The sequence below is a fragment of the Lithobates pipiens genome, unplaced genomic scaffold (assembly GCF_037356315.1).
Source record: "Lithobates pipiens isolate NorthernLeopardFrog02 unplaced genomic scaffold, aLitPip1_a1.2 Scaffold_22, whole genome shotgun sequence".
Lineage (NCBI taxonomy): Eukaryota > Metazoa > Chordata > Amphibia > Anura > Ranidae > Lithobates > Lithobates pipiens.
This window is the reverse complement of record NW_027507784.1, coordinates 333,408,607-333,433,597: the sequence shown is the minus strand read 5'-3', so window position 1 is coordinate 333,433,597 and position 24,991 is coordinate 333,408,607. Positions and strand designations below refer to the sequence as shown.

Genomic DNA, 24,991 nt, shown 5'->3' with positions numbered 1-24,991 from the left:
ACCGACTTCTCCTAAAATTCTCTGCTCTGCTGGAGGACTCTGCTCTTTCCTCTATATAATGCCGCGTACACACGACCGGACTTTTCGAGGGGCTAGGTCCGACGGTCTTTCCGACGGACTTTCGGCGGAGTTCCGACTGACTTTCCGAATGAACGGACTTGGCCACACACAATCACTCCAAAGTCCGACGGATTGGAATGTGATGATGTACGACCGGACTAGAATAAGGAAGTTCATAGCCAGTAGCCAATAGCTGCCCTTGCTCGGTTTTTGTCCGTCGGACTAGCATACACTCGGTCCGGCGGAGTTCCAGTGGAAAAATTTAAAACATGTTCTTTTTCTAAAGTCCGCCGGATTTTTGGCAAGCAAAGGTCCGATGGAGCCCACACAAGATCGAATTGTCCGACGGACTCGTTCCGTCGGACCTTTGCTGTCAAAAAGTCCGGTCGTGTGTACGTGGCATAACTCTCCTCTACTGAAACACTCTGCTCTGCTGGAGGACTCTGCTTCTTCCTCTACCCAACTTTCCTCTCCTGAACTACTCTGCTCTGTTGGAGGACTCTGCTCCCTGAACTATCTAGCTATCTATGGCTACTCTTCTGAGGTCCCGTCTTGCTGGAGGACTCTGCTCCATGAATTATCCATTGCCCCATCACCTGAAGTCCTCTGTCGTGCTGGAGGACTCTGCTCCATTAACTATCTATTGCTCTTCTTCTGGAGTTCTCTGTGCTGCTGAAGGACTGTAAAGAAACTGGATGGACTCTGGAACATTGGACAACACCCCATGTCTAGACACTGTAGACAATGGATACAAAGGTCCCTTTGGGTGTGGACAATTTAAAAACACTACAGAAGTCTGGACACTGGCACACAGTTAGAAAAAAGAAAAGCTGGTTTAACTTCTTAGTGAATTGTTCAAGCTCTTTTTTTTTGAAGACCAATCTACTTTAAACATAAAAATAATCTACCATTTCATGCTGTTCCTTTGGAAGTACAATAAGTAAATAGTAATCCTTATGGTTAGTGCGCTAGTAGTAGTTGGTCACATTTGACTTGTTCTATAATGTTGAAGATATTTGGTAGCTTACCCAAGCCATTTCTTCAGTTTTAAGTGTCAGGAAGATACCCCGACAATTATATATCCACACAGGTAGCACCAATCCAATCGCCATGGAATGTGTCAAGGCAGATGTTGATTGTCAAACAGGATGGGAGGCATAAAAGTTGTGTAAGCCCCCTGACCCCTATGATTAACCTTTAGGGGTGCGGGAAAAGCACCAGCTTGTATGGCCTGGAAGGAGCCAAGAATTCAGCCACTTCTGAATTTTATCACATATTGGGCTGTTGGGAGTGTGGCGTCTCTATACTGCATAGATAACCTCCCCATGTTCTAGTTGTGTAATCCCTTCCTTGGTGTCTGTATGTCTGCATAGGTAATAATCCTTCTATTCACATGACTTAAGATGTGAATTATTGTCAAATTGCTGGGGTAAAGATGTTAAAACGGCATTACATGTGGAAGCAAGATGGCTTCATAGGCCCCCCACCCTTGTTCATGGATGGCTATTCCTGTTTGGCTTTATTCCGGAGACGGCCTCTTTCACGCTTCATGCGAACCAGTTGTCCTCTGTCCAAAATAAGCATCTTCAAAAGAAAGTCCCTTTTCCTTAAGGTGTAGGAAAACTGCTGAGTCTTGACCTGTATAAGTGCCCTACCTATGTTTGACAACTTGCAAGCATTCAGCCATGTAAATCGTAGTATTCATACCTACGCAAACTCCCTGGAACCAAGAATGGAATTGTATAACTAGAACAGGGGGATGCCACAACTTCACACCTCACGTCCCATTCTTGGACAACCAACATTTGCGTTGACACATTTCACAGTGATTGGATCAAGGGTTCTGGGCTACCCCTGTGGATACAAATGCTGGGGGTATCTTCCTGAGACTCACAAACTGAAGAAGTGGCTTGAATAAGTTACGAAACATCTTCAACATTACGGAACAAGTCCATTTAAATATTATCAGACTCGCTGGAACTGAATAAGTGGTTTGGATACGTTTCTAAACATCTTCAGTATTATGGAACAAGTCCAGATGAATGTGACCAGACTTAATGGAACTGAAGAAGTGGCTTCAATAAGTTATGAAACCTCTTCAACGTTACAGAACAAGTCCAGTTGAATGTGACCAGACTCACTGGAACTGAAGTGGCTTGGATAAGTTTCGAAACATCATCATCACAGAACAAGTCCAGTTGAATGTGACCAGCTACTACTAGATATGTCATGACCTGGATCAATGACTGAAATGTAGATTACAGGTGGAGTTGTCTTAAAACCACCCTCACTCACCTCGGCTGGGGTTTCCCAGTGAAGGCGTTGGTTGACGGTTTCTCCTGATGGCTCTCAAGGTTCGTCATCACTTCATGGAGGTTTTGATGCAGCTGTAATAAAGGTTTGAAGAGGACAATCATGAAATACAACAACCAGCTACATCCATACTGAACATAAAATATGTGATCACCCTTTCTCTAAGGCCATCTATTTGACATATGAAGAACTCGGCCAAGTTTGCTTGAGCTGCCTTTAAAATAGTCTGCAGAGGCCAAAAAAAAAAAAAGATGATGCAGACAAATAACTGAGCTCTGACATGTTGATGGGGACAAGGGCCTCATTACCACAACCATTGGTTGTGGGGGTCTGCCGCACCCCCCCCCCCCCATGTGAATGGGTATCGGGTACATTGTAATCCTACACATTCACCCAAAAAAGTGACAAAATGGTAAAAATGATAGGACTGTTTGGGTTTAATAAGTGTCCCGCGATGTCCATTCATCTTCCGATACCCATTTGCATAGGGGGGGGAGCCGGGATCAGGGTGTCCCCTTGTTAAGGGGTCCCCTTGTTAAAGGGGGCTTCCAGATTCTGAAAAGCCTGCCAGCTGACTCCCACAACCACCGGGCAAGGGTTGTGGGGATGAGGTCCTTGTCCTCATCAACATGGGGACAAGGTGCTTTGGGGGGGACCCCCAAAGCACCCTCCCCATGTTTAGCGCATGCGGCCTGGTACGGTTCAAGTGGGTAGGGGGCTCTCTCGTTCCCCCCCCCTCTTTTCTTGCAGTCTGCCAGGTTGCGTGCTCGGATAACTGTCTGGTATGGATTTTGGGGGGCCTACTCTTTTTTTTACATTTTGGCCTGGGGTGCCCCTAAAATCCAGTTCTGAATGGCGCATGCCATTTTTTACAATGATTACGATGACAATTATCTATATTGCCGGATCCGACAATTCATTACAGACTCGAGCAATATCAAATTAAATGTTTTCCTTTAGAAATTTAATTTTGCTGTGGTACTGTTCTAAACACGGGAAAGATGCGCTACCTTACAGGCATACTAAGGACACATAATTTTTGAAGGCATATTTCATTTTAGTGTTTTACTTTGAGCATTATTAAAATCACTGCTCCCGAAAAAAATGCAGTTTTTAAAACTTTTTTTGCATTGATACCTGTCTCCTGGGGCAGGACCCGGGTCCTCAAACACTTTTTGTGACAATAACTTGCATATAAGACTTTAAAATGAGCACTTTTGATTTTTCATGTTCGTGTCCCATACACTTTAACAGTGTTCGCACAAATTATTTGCATGTTCGCAAGTTCTCGTGCGAACCAAATCGGGGAGGTGTTCGGCTCATCCCTAAGCTATAGCTGTGGGCTGAGCATGCGTGCGTTTCCACACGTTTCATACGTCGTGTGTTGGACAGCCTATTCATTTTAATGAGCTGTGGCACCATGCAGTTTGGCGCACACGTTAGCAGATACATTGCGGTGTCATTAAAGTCTAAGGCCGCGTACACACGGGCGGACTGTTCGCCCAACCTTGTCCGCTGAACAGTGTTTGGGCGGACAGTCCGCCCGTGTGTGGGCTTTCAGCGGACAGTTTCAGCGGACAGTTGGACGGACAAAGTCTTTCGGAAATTCCGAAAAACTGTCCGCTGAAACTGTGTTTGAGCGAACAGTCCGCCCGTGTGTGGGCCTGTCCGCTGTACTTTCGAAATGAGCGGACTGTTCCCGCTCGGAAAGTCCGCCCATTTCGAGCGCGTGTACAGGTAGGCGGGGCCCGCGAAGGAGATGTCGCGGGCTCCGCCGCCTGGAATGGGCTTAAAGGGGAACCCCAACGCCGAAAAAAATCGGCGTGGGGGTTCCCCCAAAGTCCACACCAGACCCTTGTCCGAGCACGCTACCCGGCCGGCCAGGAAAGGGGGGCGAGCGAGCGCGCCCCCCCTCCTGAGCCGTACCAGGCCGCGTGCCCTCAACATGGGGGGGTGCTTTGGGGAAGGGGGGGCCGCGCGGCCCCCCCACCCCAAAGCACCTTGTCCCCATGTTGATGAGGACAAGGGCCTCTTCCCGACAACCCTGGCCGTTGGTTGTCGGGGTCTGCGGGCGGGGGGCTTATCGGAATCCGGGAGCCCCCTTTAAGAAGGGGGCCCCCGGATACCGGTCCCCCACCCTATGTGAATGAGTATGGGGTACAATGTACCCCTACCCATTCACCTGTGAAATAAAGTACAAAAAAAAACACAACACAGGGAAAAAATATTTTATTGCACAGCTCCGGGGGTCTTCCGTCTTCGGGGGTCTTCTCGCCAGACTCCTCCGCTATCTGTGTGTAGCTCTTTTACTAGCGGAGGAGCCCGGCTTTCTTCCTCCCCGCCGCCGGCCTCTTCTCCCGACTTCGGGGGTCTTGTCCCCCTCTTCGGTTCTTCTGCCGGGCCACCGCGCCTTCTTGTAGCTCTTTTACAGGCGGTGGCCCGGTCTTCTGTCGCCGCTGCCTTCCGTTCTTCTGTCGCCGCCTTCGGTTCTTCTGCCGGGCCACCGCGCCTTCTTGTAGCTCTTTTACAGGCGGTGGCCCGGTCTTCTGTCGCCGCTGTCGTCGCCGCCGCCGCCGCCGCCGCCTTCCGTTCTTGTTCTTCTTCTTGTTCTTCTTCTTCTTCTCCTGGAGATGTTGACTCGACGAGCTCTCCGGCCGGAATGCCAGAGCCGCGCTGTGCGGTCACTTATATAGTGACAATGGGGCGGTGTCACATGGTATATGTCACATGGGTTGGTCACATGGGTTGATGTCACATGGGGACTATGACATCGTAAGGGGGCGGGGTCACCATGTGACCAACCCATGTGACATATACCATGTGACACCGCCCCATTGTCACTATATAAGTGGCAGCGGAGCGTGTCCCTGGCATTCCGGCCGGAGAGCTCGTCGAGTCAACATCTCCAGGAGAAGAAGAAGAAGAACAAGAAGAAGAACAAGAACGGAAGGCGGCGGCGGCGACGACAGCGGCGACAGAAGACCGGGCCACCGCCTGTAAAAGAGCTACAAGAAGGCGCGGTGGCCCGGCAGAAGAACCGAAGGCGGCGACAGAAGAACGGAAGGCAGCGGCGACAGAAGACCGGGCCACCGCCTGTAAAAGAGCTACAAGAAGGCGCGGTGGCCAGGCAGAAGAACCGAAGAGGGGGACAAGACCCCCGAAGTCGGGAGAAGAGGCCGGCGGCGGGGAGGAAGAAAGCCGGACTCCTCCGCTAGTAAAAGAGCTACACACAGATAGCGGAGGAGTCCGGCGAGAAGACCCCCGAAGACGGAAGACCCCCGGAGCTGTGCAATAAAATATTTTTTCCCTGTGTTGTGTTTTTTTTTGTACTTTATTTCACAGGTGAATGGGTAGGGGTACATTGTACCCCATACTCATTCACATAGGGTGGGGGGCCGGTATCCGGGGGCCCCCTTCTTAAAGGGGGCTCCCGGATTCCGATAAGCCCCCCGCCCGCAGACCCCGACAACCAACGGCCAGGGTTGTCGGGAAGAGGCCCTTGTCCTCATCAACATGGGGACAAGGTGCTTTGGGGTGGGGGGGCCGCGCGGCCCCCCCTTCCCCAAGGCACCCCCCCATGTTGAGGGCACGCGGCCTGGTACGGCTCAGGAGGGGGGGCGCGCTCGCTCGCCCCCCTTTCCTGGCCGGCCGGGTAGCGTGCTCGGACAAGGTTCTGGTGTGGACTTTGGGGGAACCCCCACGCCGATTTTTTTCGGCGTTGGGGTTCCCCTTTAAGCCCATTCCAGGCGGCGGAGCCCGCAACGTCTCCTTCGCGGGCCCCGCCTACCTGTACACGCGCTCGAAATGGGCGGATTTGCCTCCTCCTTACGTGAGCGAGTCCGTTCATTTCAAAAGTTGAGCGAACTGTTTGGCAAACAGTTTGCTGAAACAGTCCGCTCGTGTGTGGGCAAGTCCGCTCATGCAAATTTTGAGCGGACTGTTTGCCGAAACTGTTTGACGAACAAGGTTGGGCAAACAGTCCGCGCGTGTGTACGCGGCCTAAAGGTTTGTTAAACATGTCATACTTATCTGCTCTGTGCAATGTCTTTGCACAAAGCAGCCCGATCTTCTCGTGTCCTTGTGCGATGCGGAAACCCTGACAATCCGCTGCGGGTTCCCGCATCGTATGGCAGTTTACACTGCCATATGCGAACTGCGGGGAGTGTCAATGCATTGTTAATGACACCCCCATTTCAGCTCACATATTGCATGTATCGGATTGCATAGGTGTGAACACCCATGCAATCCGATTGTCAGGGCTGGGCTCAGCCCTTCCTTCTCTGAGCTGGCCGCTCAGCTGTCGGCTAATTGCCAGCTCCTATCTCTCTCCACAGTTACACAGCTGTTTATGATATCCTGCTCGTCAGTCCTGCCTACTTAAGCCGTCCAGTCCAAAGGTTCCCTTCCTTCGCCTTGGTCAACATCACAGAGACTATCTCCTGCGATCCTGTTCAAGACTTGCTTTGCTGACATCCCTTCTGGCTCCAGACCCTGCTTGCTGTTCCACTACATTGATCCCTGATTTCTGGCTTGGCTGACTATCCGTTCCGGTTACTGAACTCTGGCTATGTTTTGACTACTTTTGTTCTTTTTACTTTTATTATTAAACAAGTGTAATTTAACTGTATTTCAGTCTGATTTCATGGTTTCTGACACCGATTGCAGACCAAAAAATAAAAAGGGTCCTGTGAGAGTTTGGTCCGAATGCGATGCAATTTTAGCCATACTATTTGTATGGCTGAAACTGCATCGCACGGACATTGGATGCGATTTGCAGTGCGGTGCGAATGCACACGCGATCTCGCACCATGCAGCGGTGTGAACCGCCCCTTAAGGGCAACACATTTCAGTGTGGGTCTGGAAAGCATGTGCTCCCAACCTGTAAAAAAGGTGTGAACCTAGCCTGACAATATGGCTACACGCTACAAAATCTGATTGTACAATCGTTTTAAGGCTTTCCAAAACAGTGCAATACAAGGATGAACCTATAACAATCCATGTGCTTTCAAATCAAGCAGGTCCTTGCACTACATAGTTGTTGGGTGATCTATAGGAGAGATTGTACAACAGTGGCGTGGCTATGGGGGTGCAGACCGCACCCAGGTGACACCCGCTAGAGGGGGTGACACTATCGAGTAGGATGTGATATCCGACCACGATGGTGTCACCCCCCGCCCCCAATCTGCGACAGCGTTTGGCGCACCAGCAGTGACTGCATCATTTAAGAGGGTCAGTTTGGGGTGCGCACTGCCAGTTTCGAAACTAGCGCTCGATGAACTAGCCAACCGCAGTGTCTACTGCCCTGTCCTGGTCTGCTGTCACTTCGACGTCACTCTGCAGCATCAGGACAGAGCACTGTGGCAGGCTAAGGACAGGGTTGGGGGGGGTTAACTAATGTACAATCAGATTGCATAGTGTATGGTCAGCCCACGTCTTCTGAGCCCTTGTACATACGGTCGGAGAATCTGTCGGAATGAGTCTTATCGGACCGTGTCGTCAGATAATCCGACTGTGTGTGGTATGCATCGGACTGATTCCGTCCGAATCTCCGTCCGACCCAATTTTCCAACATGTTGGAAATATTTCCCGACCAACTGGGCCGGACGGACCTAATCCGATCATGTGTAGAGCATTTTGATCGGACCAAGTGCCACGCATGCTCAGATCAAATTCCTACATCAAAGTTATTGGCTACTAGCCTGAATGTAGTCCCATCGTAACGAAATTACGTCATCACGCCCTGAAAGATCAGATTTTTCGCCAACTTGGCCCGACCGTGTGTATGCAACAGTTTCGCACACAATCCGTCGGACTAAATCCGACGGGCAAAATCTGACGGATTTGGTTGGCAAAATCTCCGACCGTGTGTACATGGGCTTAGACCCACACCTTATATTAGGTAAATGCAATTAGCGAGCCTCCAGCTGTTGCAGAACTACAAGTCCCATGAGGCATAGCAAGACTCTGGCAGCCACAAGCATGACACCCAGTGGCAGAGGCATGATGGGACTTGTAGTTTTGCAACAGCTAGAGGTCCGCTAATTGCATATCCCTGCCTTATACCGTTATCTGATATTTCTTTTCACAATCCGTCATCTCTGCACAGAATACTCCCTTCTCCCCCCTCCCCCCCACAAATCCGGCTACATAGAACATGCACAATTTGCTGGCATGCGGCCCCCCCTCACCTTGCTCATCTCTTTGTGGAAATTTTCCTCCAGGCCTGCGATACTCTGGAATGTGTTGACATAGAAACCAACACGGCTGCCAAATAAACATAAAACACAATCTGTTATTTTTTTTTCCCCCCCAAAACGGCCCAACTTCATCTGTTACAGCTGTTCAGGATCACAATGCTAAGACTGTCGTCATCCGTCCGTCACCTGTTATCGCTTTTCCACCATCGTTAATGAGATGACCCATTAATGTGCAAGTAGACCCAAACCATGACCTTCTCCTATTTGCTTTCTTTTGGCTTGTTAAAGCTGAACTCCGGGCACAAAAAAAAAACAAATAAACCAAAAAAAAAACGTGCATTCAGATACACTAAGTTGTCAAAAGTATTGGGACACCTGCCTTTACACGCACATGACATTTAACGGGATCCCAGTCTTGGCTCGTAGGGTTCAATATTGAGATGGCTCACCATTTGCAGCTATAACGGCTTCAACTCTTCTGGGAAGGCTGTCCACAAGGTTTAGGAGTGTGTCTATGGGAATTTTTGACCATTTTTCCAGAAGAGCATTTGTGAGGTCAGGCACTGATGTTGGACAAGAAGACCTGGTTCGCGGTCTCCACTCTAATTCATCCCAAAGGTGTTCTATCAGGTTGTGGTCAGCCAAGTTCCTCCACCCCAAACTCGCTCATCCATGTCTTTATGGACCTTGCTTTGTGCACTGGTCCAAATTATTTAGTGGAGGGGGGATTATGGTGTGGGGGTTGTTTTTCAGGGGTTGGGCTTGGCCCCTTATTTCCAGTGAAGGGAACTCTTAGGCCGCGTACACACGCGGGGACTGTTCGCCCAACTTTGTCCGCTGAACAGTGTTTCGGCGGACAGTCCGCCCGTGTGTGGGCTTTCAGCGGACAGTTTCAGCGAACAGTTTGCTGAACAAGGTTTTTCGGAATTTCCGAAAAACTGTCCGCTGAAACTTGGTTTCAGCGAACAGTCCCCTCGTGTGTAGGCTTGTTCGTCAAACTAAGTTCCGCGCATGCTCAGAAAGGATTTACACGCCGAAAGTTGTAATGCAATGTATAGGACGTCGTATTTTGCGTCCCGTCGTACGTGCCGTTCACGTCATCGCGCACGGTTTCAGCAAACTGTTCGTTCGTCGTGTGTGGCCATGTCCGTCCATGCTAATTTTGAGCGGACTGTTTGCCGAAACTGTTTGACGGACAAAGTTGGGCGAACAGTCCCCGCGTGTGTACGCGGCCTTAAGGTGTCAGCATACCAAGACATTTTGGACAATTTTATGATCCCAACTTTGTGGTTGGGGATGGCCCCTTCCTGTTCCAACATGACTGTACACCGGTGCACAAAGCAAGGTCCATAAAGACATGGATGAGCGAGTTTGGGGTGGAGGAACTTGACTGGCCTGTGCAGAGTCCTGACCTCAACCTCATAGAACACCTTTGGGATAATTTGGAATGGAGACTGTGAGCCAGGCCTTCTCATCCAACATCAGTTCCTGACCTCACAAATGCACTTCTGGAAGAATGGTCAAATATTCCCATAGACACACTCCTAAACCTTGTGGACGGCCTTCCCAGAAGAGTTGAAGCTGTTATAGCTGCAAAGGGCGGGCCAACTCAATATTGAACCCTAGGAACCAAGACTGGGATGCCATTAAAGTTCATGTGCGTGTAAAGGCAGGCTTCCCAATACTTTTGGCAACATAGTATATATTCCTCAAGAGCCCCACAAAGGCGATAAATTAATTTTATGTACACCAAAATGCCATTGCAAGGTAGCAGTGACATCCCTGTGGTGTACACAGCCTGTGCAGAGAGCAGAACTGTGGGAGTGAACTAGCAGGCCCCACCCACTACAGGTTGCCTGCAGAAAAAGACAAGACCAGTCCCCCTTCACAAGGAGAGAGAGCAGCAGTGAGCGGTCCTTATTACAGGAAGTCTCACACTGGATTACTGCACAGATCTGGAAGAAATACACAAAAGCACACTGAGATCCAAGAAGAATACACTTGATGAATGGATTTGGATAATATTTACTTATCCGGGGATTCAACTTTAAATAGACCATTGAAAGCATTTTGTTAGATAAATGGGAAAGCATTCCTGCTGACCCTAACAACTTCATGTGCTCTCTGCTCCTGCTGCACTGCTATTGTTTACATTTATTCAAGCTATCTTTGAACTACAGAGCCTGTCCCTTCAATTTTATTGAAAAGAGGTGGTGTTCTGTAGTCCTGTCCTAGGGTGATAACTCTGTTCCTTCACAGCTACAGAATGGTTAGGGACCCACCCTAGAACCGGTAATATGTTACTGGCAGGATCACCAGGTGAAAAGGCCCTAAACAAAAAAAAAAAAAAAAAAAATGCATGCAGTCACCACACCACAAGTTTTTTTTTCCCCGTTTTTGAGTTTTGCTACTCTTTCAACAATTGATTAGGTGATCCATTCCACCAAAGGTAGGTGAATGAGCCAATCTGATCTCCGATTATTCCTTTCAGCAGAGATCATGTGACAAAATGCCTAGGACAGCCGTTCTCAAACAGGGTTCCTCCAGAGGTTGCTGAGGGTTCCATGAGCTGTGGCTAGTTAACTTTTCATTGGATGGTGCCGGCATTGAACCAGGCCCAACAACACTTGGCAAAGCCATTAGCATAACACCATCTTTTTTTTTGCGGTTCATTATCATTCTTCCTGATTGCCAATGTAAGGGGCCATTGACTGGGGACACTCTATAGCAGCCATTCTTAACCAAGGTTCAGTGGATCACTAGGGTTCCTCAAGAGGTTGCTAGGAGTTTCTTGAGCTTTAGCTGGTGGACCTTCCAATTATGCCCGTATAGTTCCAGGACTAACACTTGGCAAAGCCAGCAGCATGACTATTATCTTTTTTAGCTTTCTGTAAGGGTAGCATTATTACTACCAATCGCCAATGTAAGGGGCCATCGACTCCTGATTAATGGGAACACTCTATAGACGCCATTCTACACCAGGGTTCAGTGGAACACTAGGGTTCCTCAAGAGGTTGCTATGGGTTTCTTGAGCTGTGGCTTGTTGACCTTCCATATGATAGTGTCTTCATAGTTCTAGGACTATCAATACTTGGCAAAGCCAGCAGCATGATACCAATTATCTTTTTTCGACATCTATTATTTCCTCTGATCACCAACGTAAGGGACCATTGACTCCTGATCAACTGGTCTTGGTAAAAGCTTCTTTCAAGACTTGAACCTTACAGGGATCCTCTGGGCTACAACAAAACTGGGAAACGCTGGTCCAAGGTTTTGTGACCAGCAAAGGGGGCATCTTGGGGCATCATATTCTCCAGGAAGGAAGATGCGATATTACATTTTTGTTCTTGGGTATAGATACACTTTAAAAGAACTCTTAGAGCTACATTGTCAGCGTTTCACAAACCCCCTTCACGTACCTATTCCATAATGAAGGAAGCTCCTCCTGCAGGTCAGCATTCATCTCTTCAAAGACCTTCTGAGATTTTAGCAGCTCTTCTTCAGCCTGAACAGAATAAGATGCAGAGTGTTAGGACACAATGTGGACAATCCCATTAAGAGGGTCACTGGGAGAAGAGGGCAACCAGCGTCACTACAGAGGTGGAAAACTTGCTGCAACTGTCTAAGCCCCTGTACACACGGTCGGAGATTTCCACAACAAAATCCGTCGGATTTTGCCCGTCGGATTTTGTCCGTCGGATCTTGTCTGAATCTCTTGCAAACACACAGTCGGACAAAGTTGGCGAAAAATCCGATCTTGATGACGTAATTTCGTTACGATGGGACCACATTCAGGCTGGTAGCCAATAGCTTTGATGTAGGAATTTGATCTGAGCATGCGTGGCACTTTGTCCGATCAAAATTCTCTACACATGATCGGAGTATGTCCGATCGGCCCAGTTGGTCGGGAAATATTTTGCAACATGTTGGAAAATTGGGTCAGACGGATATTCCGACGGAATCAGTCCGATGCATACCACACACAGTTGGATTATCCGACGACACGGTCCGATAGGACACATTCCGATGGATTCTCCGACCGTGTGTACAAGGGCTTAAAGAGAACCCACGGAGATTGCTCTATTATCCCAAATAAAGCCATGAGAATAAGGACCATTTCCTACACTCGCATCTGTTTTTAGAGTGAATTTCTGTTGCATCTTTAGTGCTAAATCTGCTGCATGGCATTGCATATCTGTCTCCGTTGGCTGCCCAGGATTCTAAGTGTAGGGGTTCACAATACACAGAAAATGTATTAAAGAGTCTTTGCTAAAAAATGAGTGAGTATCTGTGACTTGTCTAATTGTGATACAGATTTTCTTGATAAATGTCCCCCAATGAATCTTGCAAATACTCCATGCAAAGCTTTGCTGTACTCTAGAGGAGAGAGAAGAGACGGGAAAAAAGCTGCACTGATGGCACCGGTGGCATTTGGCTAAAGCCCATCATGTCTATGTGAATACCCTTGTCTTTGTATCTCAGAAATATTTATATCTTTTACATAGCAGACCTGTATTCCACAAAACTATAGAGTAACACATTTCATAAGACAAAAAAAAACACAAAAAAAGGACCAAAGCCAATAGGTAACCAATCACTGATTCTCTCACTTCAGAAAGATTAAATGTGATTGGTCACTACTGGTTGGTTCACAAGGCAGTAGGGATATGCATAAGCCAAAGTGAATCATTTTATTTTAAACAGAAATCAAAACTTTTAATTCAGGTTGTTGGGTATTACACCAAGAATCCAACGCCGGCCACACAGTCAGATCTTGTTTTAGATTTTGGTCATCCAGTGGGCGAGTTGGCTGGATGACTTGAGTGGACCATAAAGCACAGTTCATGGTTTGTGTGTAAGGCAGAGCACAGACGGGCAGATGGCTCCTGACAGCAATGGCCAGGTTGGCACCTCCTTGTTGGTTGTAGTTTCGGACCCATGGTTGCATCTTGAGCAACTTGCCCGAAGGACTGAAGCGGGTACGTACAGTTATTACCCACTTTTCCTCTCCCAGAGAGAAGGGTCAGTTGGGTTTCACGGAGCTTTACCAATAAAGCTGGAAAATCTCTGAAAGCAATAAATTCTTCTGGTGGTCCCCGGTCATACCCCCCATTCCCCAAGGTAACCCTTAAAGCGGAACAAATGCCGTCAATTTAACAGTTTAAAAAAAAACAGTTGCATTCCCAGGATGTGCCAGGAATGTAATTGTCACATTGGATGTGCTCTCAACCAAACTGTAAAACCATCCAATGGCTGGTGACACAACTGGTCATATGGGAAGCATCATGGCAATTGAAGATCAAACCGGGGATAAAATGGCTGCTTCCGTGGCTGAAAATGATAGGAGGGTTTACTTCCATTTTAAAGTTGAACTAAACCCTCTTACCCTTTACAGCCAAGGAAGCAGCCATCTTAGCCTCGGTTGGATCTGCAGTTGCCATGGTGCTGCACATGTGATCAGTTAGGTCACCATTTGATGGCTTGATAGTTCGGTTGAGAGCACAAGGAACAGTGACAGTTATTAGAGCAGTGGTCTCCAAACTGTGGGGGGCCAGAAGCCGGGCCCTTGGGACACTAGGCCCTTTGCCTTTATCCGGCCTTTGGGACAATATACCCTGCACATGACTCATCAATGGGGCATTATTCCTCCCCTTCATACCAATGATGAGACATGGTCTACTCCCACTGACATTAGAACATTTTCTACTCCTACTGGCCCTCCTGAAGCCTGAAGGACAGTAAACTGGCCCTGTGTATAAAAAGTTCGGAGACCCCTGATTTAAGGAATGCCTTAAATGCAACAGTTTTTGGAAATATTTAAGTCAATCGGTTTAGCTCCGCTTTAATGGCCGCATCTTCGTCCTTGTCAAGCATCGTATCTGACATTGGACAGGGAGGGCCCAAAATGTAAAGCCAGCCTTAATTTTGCAGATCTGGCCATCCAAACCTCTAAACAAAATCTCACCGCGTGTAGCCAACATTAGACAGATTTATGTGGAGTCATGCAACCTAATTAATAGCATAGGATACAATAAACAACAACACTTTTCACCATCACACAAGGCATGCAATCTATTCTACAACACAAGACTACAACGTACTATGGCACCTGGGAATGTCACAACTGCATAAAGCTTTCATTAAAAAGAAGAAGAGGGGAGCAGCATTTTATAGTCAAGCTGAAAATTCCAAGTTCTATTAGAATGGAATTCCCCATTGGAGTCTACCATTGGGGAAATTTCCTCTCACTTCTTGTCCCATAGCCAAAACAGGAAGTGGGTGGAAATCCCTCCAAAGTGGGTGACACCAGAACTAGGGTTCCCATTGGAAGATTTCCCCATCTATTCCTATCCTGGAACAATTCAAAATTTTGGATCTTTTTTTGTTTTTCACTTTAGGCGAGGATGGTCATCAAGACACCGTTTTCGTTTCATTCCTTTTTTTTGCTTTTCGGAATTTCGAAAATTAGTATTTCCGAAATTTCAAATTTCCAAAATTAGATTTAGAATTTCCAAAATTTGAAAATCTGAAAAAAAAGAAGGAAAATCAGTAAAATTCGAAATAATAACTATTAAAATTATAGGTATTGGAATTTCAATACCTTTCAAATTTGGCTGTTTGTGAATGTAACGAATACAAAAGTTACGAATTATCCGAAATAACGAATGCTGCATCTAAACAAATGGGATGAAACAAATTAATAATAAAAAAGGTTTTATTATTGTTTATTATTATTAGATCGCTACGCTCCATTCGTTTAGATACGGCATTCGTTATTTCAGATAATTCGTAACTTCGGATAAATTTGTACTCGTTATGTTCACACAACAGCCAAATTTTAAAGGACATTCCAATGCCTATAATTTAATAGTTATTATTTCGAATTTTTACGGATTTTCCTTCTTTTTTTCAGATTTTCAAATTTTGGAAATTCAAAATCGCATTTTGGAAATTTGAGATTTCGGAAATACGAATTTTCGAAAATTCCGAAAAGCAAAAAAAGGAATGAAACAAAAACTAATAATTTTTTTTATTTATTTAGAATTTCACTCTTTTTTTTCCAGATTTTCGAATTTTTGAATTTCCAAAAATCCGTAATTTCAGAAATTAAAAAATTAGGACATTTCGGAAATTAACACATTTGTAAAAATTGGTTAAAAAACGAATTCGGAACTAAACGAATTGCACATGTCTAATCTCTAACTCAGACATCAATTATAACCTTGACATGGGTCCTAATCCCTCTCCACTGTATCCAAAGCTAAAAAAAATAAAAAATAAAGTTTTGCCTTTAGTTATACTTTAAAGTTGAACTCCGTATAGAAATAAAAATAGAATATAATGCACTTATAGGTTCAATTAACAAAAATAATTAACCAAAATGTATCTTTAAATGGAAGAAGAATACCGGAATCTGTCTGATAGCGCCCTTCTGTAATGCTCTGTACAGGAGTACTCTAGAGGTTGAGAAACTATATTTAGCAGAAGGGCATTCTGGGACATCCTTTACCCCAATCTGTTCTAGAATGAAATATATACTCTGCAAAAGTAAAATTAACAGACAGGTTTCATCAACCTAAAATTGTCTGCAACCTGTGGATCTGGACCCCAAATGGGATTTTTTTTTTTTTTAGGGGGTCACCAGACTGTCAAAAGTGACATGTAATTGATGGAGTCCATGAAGAAACAAACTATTTGGGGGGGGGGGGGGGGTATTTCAAAGAAGCCCCCAACTCACACTGACCCGCAACAAAGGTCTAGTCTAATTTATACCCACAATGTAAATCTGAACGTTGTGAGAAAATTGTGAGAAAATCAGGATTGTAGATTACCTGCATATGGAAAAACGGGATGTATTTATAAAGAATTTGCAGAGCCATTTGTCCTGCGAAACATTTGTTACGTGAGAATTGGGGCAAAAAAAAAAATCAAATGTTGCTGGGCTATTTTCTCCCCAGGTTGGATATTATTTAATAATAATTAATAGAGTGGATGAAGAAAAATCTGCATTATGGACAATAGAGGGAGCTGTTGCTCATACTTATTGATTAGGATAGTCGGCTCCATCTAGTGGCCATCATGCAGTATCTTCCCAAACCACTCTTTTATGAATAACAAAAAAAATAAAAAATCAACATGTAGAGGAAATGGCATGAAAAGGTTTGATTTGTCCACATCGCACAGAACAAATGTATCAGTAGTTTCTCTGGACGAATAGTTCCGATTTTTTAATTTTTTTATTTATTATTATTATTATTATATACACCCCTAAGTCTGAATACCTATAGCAACCATAAACTTTGATTAATGTTATAAATCTAGACAGCCCATGCTCAAAATACCTAAATATTTGTTGCCTAAATTCTGCAATCGATTTTTTTTCTGAGACTTTTCAGCTGCTAGAGATTTGTAAAAAAAAAAAAAAAAAAAAGGAAAAAAAAAAAGAAAAAAAGAAAAAGAAAGTGACATTCCCAAGAAAACCACAACATGCATCCTACAGCAACAGCTGTGCTCGGTCTTCAACTTGATGGTTGTTCTTTTTTAATAGATCATTTTTTTTGTTTTCAATTTCCAGTGCTACAGTGTAACAGATCTTGAGTAGGTGGTTAGGTGCATTTTGTAAAAAAAAAAATAATAAAAATTAAATCCTATCAATCATTGCAATACATGACACTTTTTTTTTTATTTATTTATTTTACAAAAGTGTCATGCATTGATAGGATTTTCTTTTTTTCATTTTGTAAAAAAATAAATAATAAAAAAAAGTGTCATGTATTGCAACGATTGATATGATTTTATTTTTATTTATTTATTTTACAAAAGTGTCATGCATTGATAGGATTTTCTTTTTTTCTTTTTACAAAAAAAAAAGTGTCATGTAGTGCAATGATTGATATGATTTTCTTTCTTTTTTTTTTTTGTTTACAAAAAAGTATCATGTAGTGCAATGATTGATTTTTTTTTGGCCAACATGATTCGGGGGGAGTCTACCACTTCTTCAGGGCCTCGTCAGTCTTCTATGTACATTTATAAAAAAAAAAAATCTGTTTTTAGGGAAGGTATCTGGAGGGCGTTTTTTGTGGATCCAGCCCTTTGGCCTCATGACCTCTCAGCGTTAAAGCCCACCGGCCGAGAGGCCGCATATATGCATGCGGTCGACGGCAAGAGGTCATTATCAATCAGCTGCTGCACTTGCAGGGCTGTAATGAGGAGAGTGGCAGCACTGTAATTTTCTGTAAAATGCAGTAAGGCCACCTGGAGGTGTTCTGTACACTTTGGGAAAATGATATTTTTGTTGCAGAGGATGCCCGAAATCAGATTTGTAGCTTAGTGCGGACTTCTGGGAAAATCAGTGAGCCAATCACACAAGCAGGAAATGATGTTTCTGGGGGGCGTTCTGTATACCATCTGTGTATAGAATGCCTCCAGGTGTCCTTATTGCATTTTACAGAAAATTACAGAGCAGCAGATTGAAAAGGAAATGCAATTTTTAATAACAATCAATTACAATCTGACTCGCAATATCCCCCCCCCCCCCCCACCCCATTTGCTATTTTTTTCTCCCGCAAAAGCGGAGTTACCCCTTAAATGGTTTCCGAATTGTTCCCTCAAAATGGATTCTTGTTGGTTTAAAAAAAAATAAAAAATAGGAGGAATATACTTTGTTTTGTTTTTGTTTTCTTTTAACATTGCAGAGACCGAGCACAGCCACGGCACCGACGGACATCTACCACAAGGACGGGCAGGGTTAGCGCTCGGCCAGGGAGTCACCTGGTTTCGGAGCAGGTTAGTTTGCGCCACCAAATGGGCCTGTATTTTCCCCTGGCACCACTGGGGGGCAGCCTTCTCCAGAAGAGACACCGGCTGCAAGTGAGGTGAGCAGAGAGAAGAGAAGAGAAGAGAAGAGAAGGGGGGGGGGGGACAGAAACAGAAGAAGACAGCTTTTTAATGGTGACAATTACAAGGAAGCAGCAAATCAGCGTTAGGTCATCCTTTGTGGCATGCCAGAAGTGAGACACACAGGACTCCACACAGACGGGACCAGGGCGGCCGAGACACCCCAACAAAACTGCAAAGAGTAACAAGAGCCGTTAGTCACACCTGGGGAAATCCGAACCGTCGGGACTCCGGGGACGGAATGTGCAATTATTATTTTATTATACATTTGCAGAGTTAAAAAAAAAAAATTGCAACATCTTTGCAACATGCATAGAAATATTTCCAAGGTCAAGAATACATGAGAAACAGATTCTGCTCGGGATGGAAGGAAACACAGCGGCCTCTTCCCACAGAATAAATCACATCAAGTTACATAGAAACATTCAATTCATGTATCAGATTAAAGAATAAATACATAAAAAAAAAAAAAAACACACCACATCTTAGACCAGTGTTCTCAACAGTTTTTTGTCATGGACCCCTTAAAAAGGATGCAAAATCCTAAGTGACCCCAGTCTAAAATTGGGTCCTTCCATCACATCAGAAGCCCCCCCTTTCAAATCAGAGTCCTCACCCCTGCACCCCCCTACCCTCAGTACCCCATTTTGCATCAGAGTTTACGGGCCCTCCCTTACAGAATCCCCATTCCACCCCCCCCCACCTTAACACCAGAATCTTCAGTCCCCCCCTCCCCCTCCACCAGAATCTTCAGTCCGTCCGTCCCCCACTTTGACACCAGAGTCTTCAGTCCCCCTCCACCTTGACACCAGAGTCTGCAGTCCCCCCTCCACCTTGACACCAGAGTCTGCAGTCCCCCCTCCACCTTGACACCAGAGTCTGCAGTCCCCCCCCCCACCTTGACACCAGAGTCTGCAGTCCCCCCCCCCCACCTTGGCACCAGAGTCTGCAGTCCCCCCCCCACCTTGGCACCAGAGTCTTCAGCCCCCCTCCACCTTGACCCCAGAGTCTTCAGCCCACCTCCACCTTGACCTCAGAGTCTTCAGTCCCGCCCCCACCAGAATATTCAGTCCCCCTCCACCTTGGCACCAGAGTCTCCAGATTCCCCCCCCCCCCCCCGCCCCACCGCCCCACTTCCCTCAACCTTTTACATCAGAGTCCTCAGTCTCTCCCTGTTTGAATACATGGTTTATGTTTCTTGTGCAACTATATCAACCAGTATATAGCAGTGTTTAGAAGTTTGTCACTGCATCTATAATCAAACTCAATGTCTTTTCTACATAATAAAGGTTTCGGCTTCCTTTCTGCAGTTAAGCAGCAGAAAAGTCCCTGTCTGTTCTATAGGGCTATATAAAGAACTTCTAACACTCCCCCATTACATCAGAATCCTCAGCCCCCCCCCCCCCGCCCCATTATAAATCAGTCTCTACCCAACTTCACACCAGAGTCTTTAGTCCCACCCTTAACTTTGACATCAAAGTCTTCAGTCACCCCCAGGAGGCTTCCTTTCTCACAAGTCTCGCTTACACATCAGAGTTTTCGGTCCCTTCCTTATATCTCTGCCCACTTTCGCACCATAGCCTTCAATCCCCCCACCACTTTACATCAGAGTCCTTAGTACCCCTCCTTCATAAACAGAGTCCTCAGCCCATCACTTTCACATCAGAGTCCTCTGCCAGGCCGTCTGCACCACAAAAACGCACAAATGCTGTGCAAAAATATGGAATGCAGTACAGCACCCCTGACAAGCCCATAAGGTACCCCAGGCTCTTATATATTATTAACATACAAAAAAAAAGAAAAATTAAAGTGCCAGCCTTTAAAGTACATACAAATAAATGTATATTATATATATATAAAATAAAACACAAGTCTATTAACAATTAATATTAAGAATTCTATTATGGCTATACAGTATATATATATATAGATATAGATAGAGAGAGAGAGAGAGAGAGAGAGATACACATATACACACGCAGTATCTCACAAAAGTGGGTACACCCCTCACATTTTTGTAAATATGTTCTTCTACCTTTTCATGTGACAACACTGAAGAAATGACACTTTGCTACAATGTAAAGTAGTGAGTGTACAGCTTGTATAACTGTAAATTTGCCACATTAATGTCTAAACCGCTGGCAACAAAAGTGAGTACACCCCTAAGTGAAAATGTCCAAAATGGGCCCAAAATGTCAATATTTTGTGTGGCCACCATTATTTTTCAGCACTGCCTTAACCCTCTTGGGCATGGAGGTCACCAGAGCTTCACAGGTTGTCATTGGAGTCCTCTTCCCCTCCTCCATGATGACATCACAGAGCTGGTGGATGTTGGAGACCTTGCGCTCCTCCACCTTCCGTTTTGAAGATGCCCCACAGATGCTCAATAGGGTTTAGGTTTGGAGACATGCTTGGCCAGTCCATCACCTCAGCTTCTTTAGCAAGGCAGTGGTCGTCTTGGAGGTGTGTTTGGGGTCGTTATCATGTTGGAATACTGCCCTGCGGCCCAGTCTCTGAAGGGAGGAGATCATGCTCCGCTTCAGTATGTCACAGTACATGTTGGCATTCATGGTTCCCTCAATGATCTGTAGCGCCCCAGTGCCGGCAGCACTCATGCAGCCCCAGACCATGACACTCCCACCACCATGCTTGACTGTAGACAAGACACACTTGTCTTTGTCCTCCTCACCTGGTTGCCCCCACACACACACTTGACACCATGTGGACCAAATAAGTTTATCTTGGTCTCATCAGACCACAGGACATGGTTCCAGTAATCCATGTCCTTAGTTTGCGTCTCTTCAGCAAACTGTTTGCAGGCTTCATTGTGCACCATCTTTAGAAGAGGCTTCCTTCTGGGATGACAGCCATCCAGACCAATTTGATGCAGTGTGCGGCGTATGGTCTGAGCACTGACAGGCTGACCCCCCCCCACCCACCTTTTCACCCTTTGCAGCAATGCTGGCAGCACTCATACGTCTATTTCCCAAAGACAACCTCTAGATATGACGCTGAGCATGGCCACTCAACTTCTTTGCTCGACCATGGCGAGGACTTTTCTGAAAGGAACCTGTCCTGTTAAACCGATGTATGGTCTTGACCAGCGTGCTGCAGCTCAGTTTCAGGGTCTTGACAATCTTCTTATAGCCTAGGCCATCTTTATGTAGAGCAACAATTCGATTTTTCAGATCCTCAGAGAGTTCTTTGCCATGAGGTGCCATGTTGAACTTCCAGTGACCATTATAAGAGAGTGAGAGCGATAACACCAAATTTAACCCATTTTCATGTGAGACCTTGTAACACTAACAAGTCGCATGACACCAGGAAGGGAAAATGGCTAATTGGGCCCAATTTGGACATTTTCACTTAGGGGCGTACTCACTTTTGTTGCCAGCAGTTTAGACATTAATGGCTTTTGTGAGATACTATTATATATATATATATTCATTTTCATAGGCTACTGCTGCTGGGATAGGGCGGCATCCTGCAGTCATATAAACTGCCTATGGCTCAAGCCTTCCATTTTTGTCACACCAAGAAGGAAAGAAAACTTACCTTGGCAATTTTAGTATCATCTTTTTTTTTCGCATTTTGTAGGGATTCAAAGTGATGTCTTGCACTGTCGTAGTCCACAAGTTTCCTGCCCCGCTTTGCAATCCGTGACTGAAATGATACATATTTAAAATTATCAATTTTCTTCCCATCACTTACTCAAGAATTATTTAAATATTGCCCACCCACAAATTGCAGCGGGTGCAGGCCGCAGCGGTCACTTGAGTTGCACATTTCCCCCCTCCCCCCCCCGAAGAATGCCACCCAAGGCCAACGCCTTGTCTGCCTCGTGGCAGTTACGCCCTGGACCACATCTGCAAAATCCTTAGCTGAATTGGGGACATGGACGGAAGGGGGAGATGGAGAGCAGCAGGATCAACCAGGTTTTTGCAGAATACAGAAAATGAATCCCGTAGTGACCGGGTATGAATAGAATGGAATAAACCATTTATCAGAGGCGGCCCATCCATTAAGGGCTCAGGGGCGTCTCCTCCCCTTTCCATCGCCGCCGCCACCCCCTATCCATGCGTCTGGCCCCTTTCAGGACGCCGGGCATGTGAATTACAGCGGCAGGGTTTTTTTATTTTTATTTTAAGCACCTGATTAGAGCAAGAGGCTCCAATAGGCTTCAAAATAGGGTGGGCTCGGGGGGCACAGAGTAGTGCGCACGGAGCCCACCCAGGTGTGTTAGAATAGCAAATATTCATTCGCTAGTCTAACACTGAATCGCCTCTCCTCCAATCAGGAAGTGCAGGTGTGAGACACGTTTCCCCTAATTGGCCGAAAGGAGAAGCTTACCAAAGGGTCGCCGAGGACGAGGGAGGAGACGGAAGCCGCCGAGCAGGGGAAGGAGATGCCCGCTCGCATTGCCCGCGGAGGAGGATAGCGGTCTGTGGTTGAGGTAAGTAGGGAACTGAAGCCATTACATAGTGCATGCACATAGTAGGTATGAAACATTCATAAGCAACATTTCACATTTACCTGGCTAAAACAATAATAATCAACCTTCACTTCCTTCAGGATAGATAATGAATAAGAAAATATGTGCAAAGACATGTTTTTTTTACATTTCCTTTTAATTTGACTGACTTGTCCGACCACATGCCATAAAAACAGGATGGTTCTCACATAAGGCGGGTCCAAAAAAAAAAAATTTGAAATTTTTTAAAACCAACTTTATAATATTAGCTCGTTCAGAAAGTAGAATCACATAAAACTAAAGAACATTACCTAAAAAAAAAAAACATTTTTGAAATTTTTAAAATACTGTTACAGTGCAAAGTATGTATGGATTTAAATCTAACAGGAAATGTCAAAAAATAGAATTGTTAACCTACCTGACCCTGAAATATCTTTCTTAACAGTTAAAATTAACATAACCCGGCACATTGATTACTCTATACCAGCTTAGCTCCCAGAGAGTGAATAATTGACCTTTATAATCTATATTTACTACCTTAATCTACACTGGAATGAAACAATACCAGTCTACCTAATGCAACGCATGCAACGTGCAGCTAAGGTATTGTAAGCCAAAAAACAGACATGTGCCGTTTCGTTCCGAATTTCAATTTGGATAAAATTTTTCTTTATTCGGAAGTATCCAAATTTCTGAATTACAATAGTGATTAATTTAAACAAATCCGCGTAACAAATAAAAATTTCAGCCAAAATTCTAATTCAAACTGTTTTTTTAATCTAATTTGAATTTCTGAAGAAAAGAAAATATAAAAGATTATAATAGAAAAAAGAATAGAATATAAGAAAGTAAAACAGAACAGAATACAAAATAAAAAGTTATAAAAAAAACTGAAGAAAAAAAAAAGGGCAGAATAGAAGCAAATAAAAAAATAGAGTAAAAAACAGAACAAACTAGAATAGAAAATAAAAAGAACAGACCAGAATAAAAAAAAAATAAAAAAAATAGAATATAATAAAATCTAAAGAATATAATCATCTTCTGAAATTCGAATTTTCAAACAGAATAAATTAGAATTCAAGTAGAAAAGAATATAATAATAATAATATAAAAAAAAAAAAAGAATAGAGTAGAAGAGAATAGAAAAGAATAGAATAAAATAGAAAGAATATAACAATATAACCGGTTTCTGAAATACAAATTTTGAATAGAATTTCAACTAGAATAAATTTGAATAGAAAAAAAAATAGAATAGAAAATAGAATAGAACGGAATAGAAAGAACATAACCATCTTCCAAAATCCGAATTTCGAATAGAATAAATTTGAATGCCACTCGCATGGAATTCAGTTTGGAAAATGTTGAATCTATTCAAATTTTAATAAACTAACGAATTCCAAAAATGAATTAAGCAAATTAAACTAATTAATGAAAATAACAAATTGAAACAAAAACAATTATTTTTTCGTTTTGCACAAGTCTAAGCTAAAAGTTATTTTTTTGTTTTTTTAAAGCCCTTTTTTTTCCCTAAAAGCTAGTCGTAGATGGATTAAATCTCGGCCAGTTCAGTAGGGACCAGCCTAGATTCAATCCATGATATCCATCTATGGGCAGGCTGATTGTACCCAAGCTGATCCCTCAACTGACTTGGATACAACCAGCCTGTTGGATTTTTTTTACATGCAATTACTGCTGGGGGATTGTCACTAGTAATAATCATAGGGGTTGAATTACTAAAGGCAAATAGACTGCAAGTGCAGTTGCTCCAGAGCTTAGTAAAGAAGGTAAAGCTTTACTTTGCAAAGAGTAACCAATCAAATGCAAGGAAAAAAAAAAACAGCATTCTTGCGTCAACATGATTGGATGATGGAAGTCAGCAGAGCTTCTCCTCATTTACTTAGCTCTGGAACACAATCTATTTGCCTTTAATGAATCAACGCCAATATGTTCTGATGGATCGGAGAGGTTCCCGGCCGAAAAAACACAATAGCGCAGCAGGAGGGATCCCCATTTAAATAGATCTCCAAAACAGGTGTACCCACTTAAAGATTTC

The 24,991-nt window shown here is 44.6% G+C and overlaps 1 protein-coding gene across 10 annotated transcripts in view; it reads right to left on the bottom strand.

The window, feature by feature from the left end:
- The window catches only part of BIN1 (bridging integrator 1), a 183,519-nt gene that overhangs the window by 41,123 nt on the left and 117,405 nt on the right, over positions 1-24,991 (bottom strand). For 8 of the 10 annotated variants that reach the window (XM_077449657.1, XM_077449659.1, XM_077449655.1 and 5 more), the window contains exons 6-10: positions 22,023-22,130; positions 18,342-18,434; positions 11,990-12,075; positions 8,562-8,637; positions 2,356-2,447 (exon numbers count right to left, since the gene is read on the bottom strand). In XM_077449657.1, coding sequence (XP_077305783.1) covers positions 2,356-2,447; positions 8,562-8,637; positions 11,990-12,075; positions 18,342-18,434; positions 22,023-22,130 — 455 coding nt within the window. The remainder of the gene's footprint in view (positions 1-2,355; positions 2,448-8,561; positions 8,638-11,989; positions 12,076-18,341; positions 18,435-22,022; positions 22,131-24,991) is intronic. The other 2 variants (XM_077449662.1, XM_077449658.1) reach the window with 1 other exon arrangement.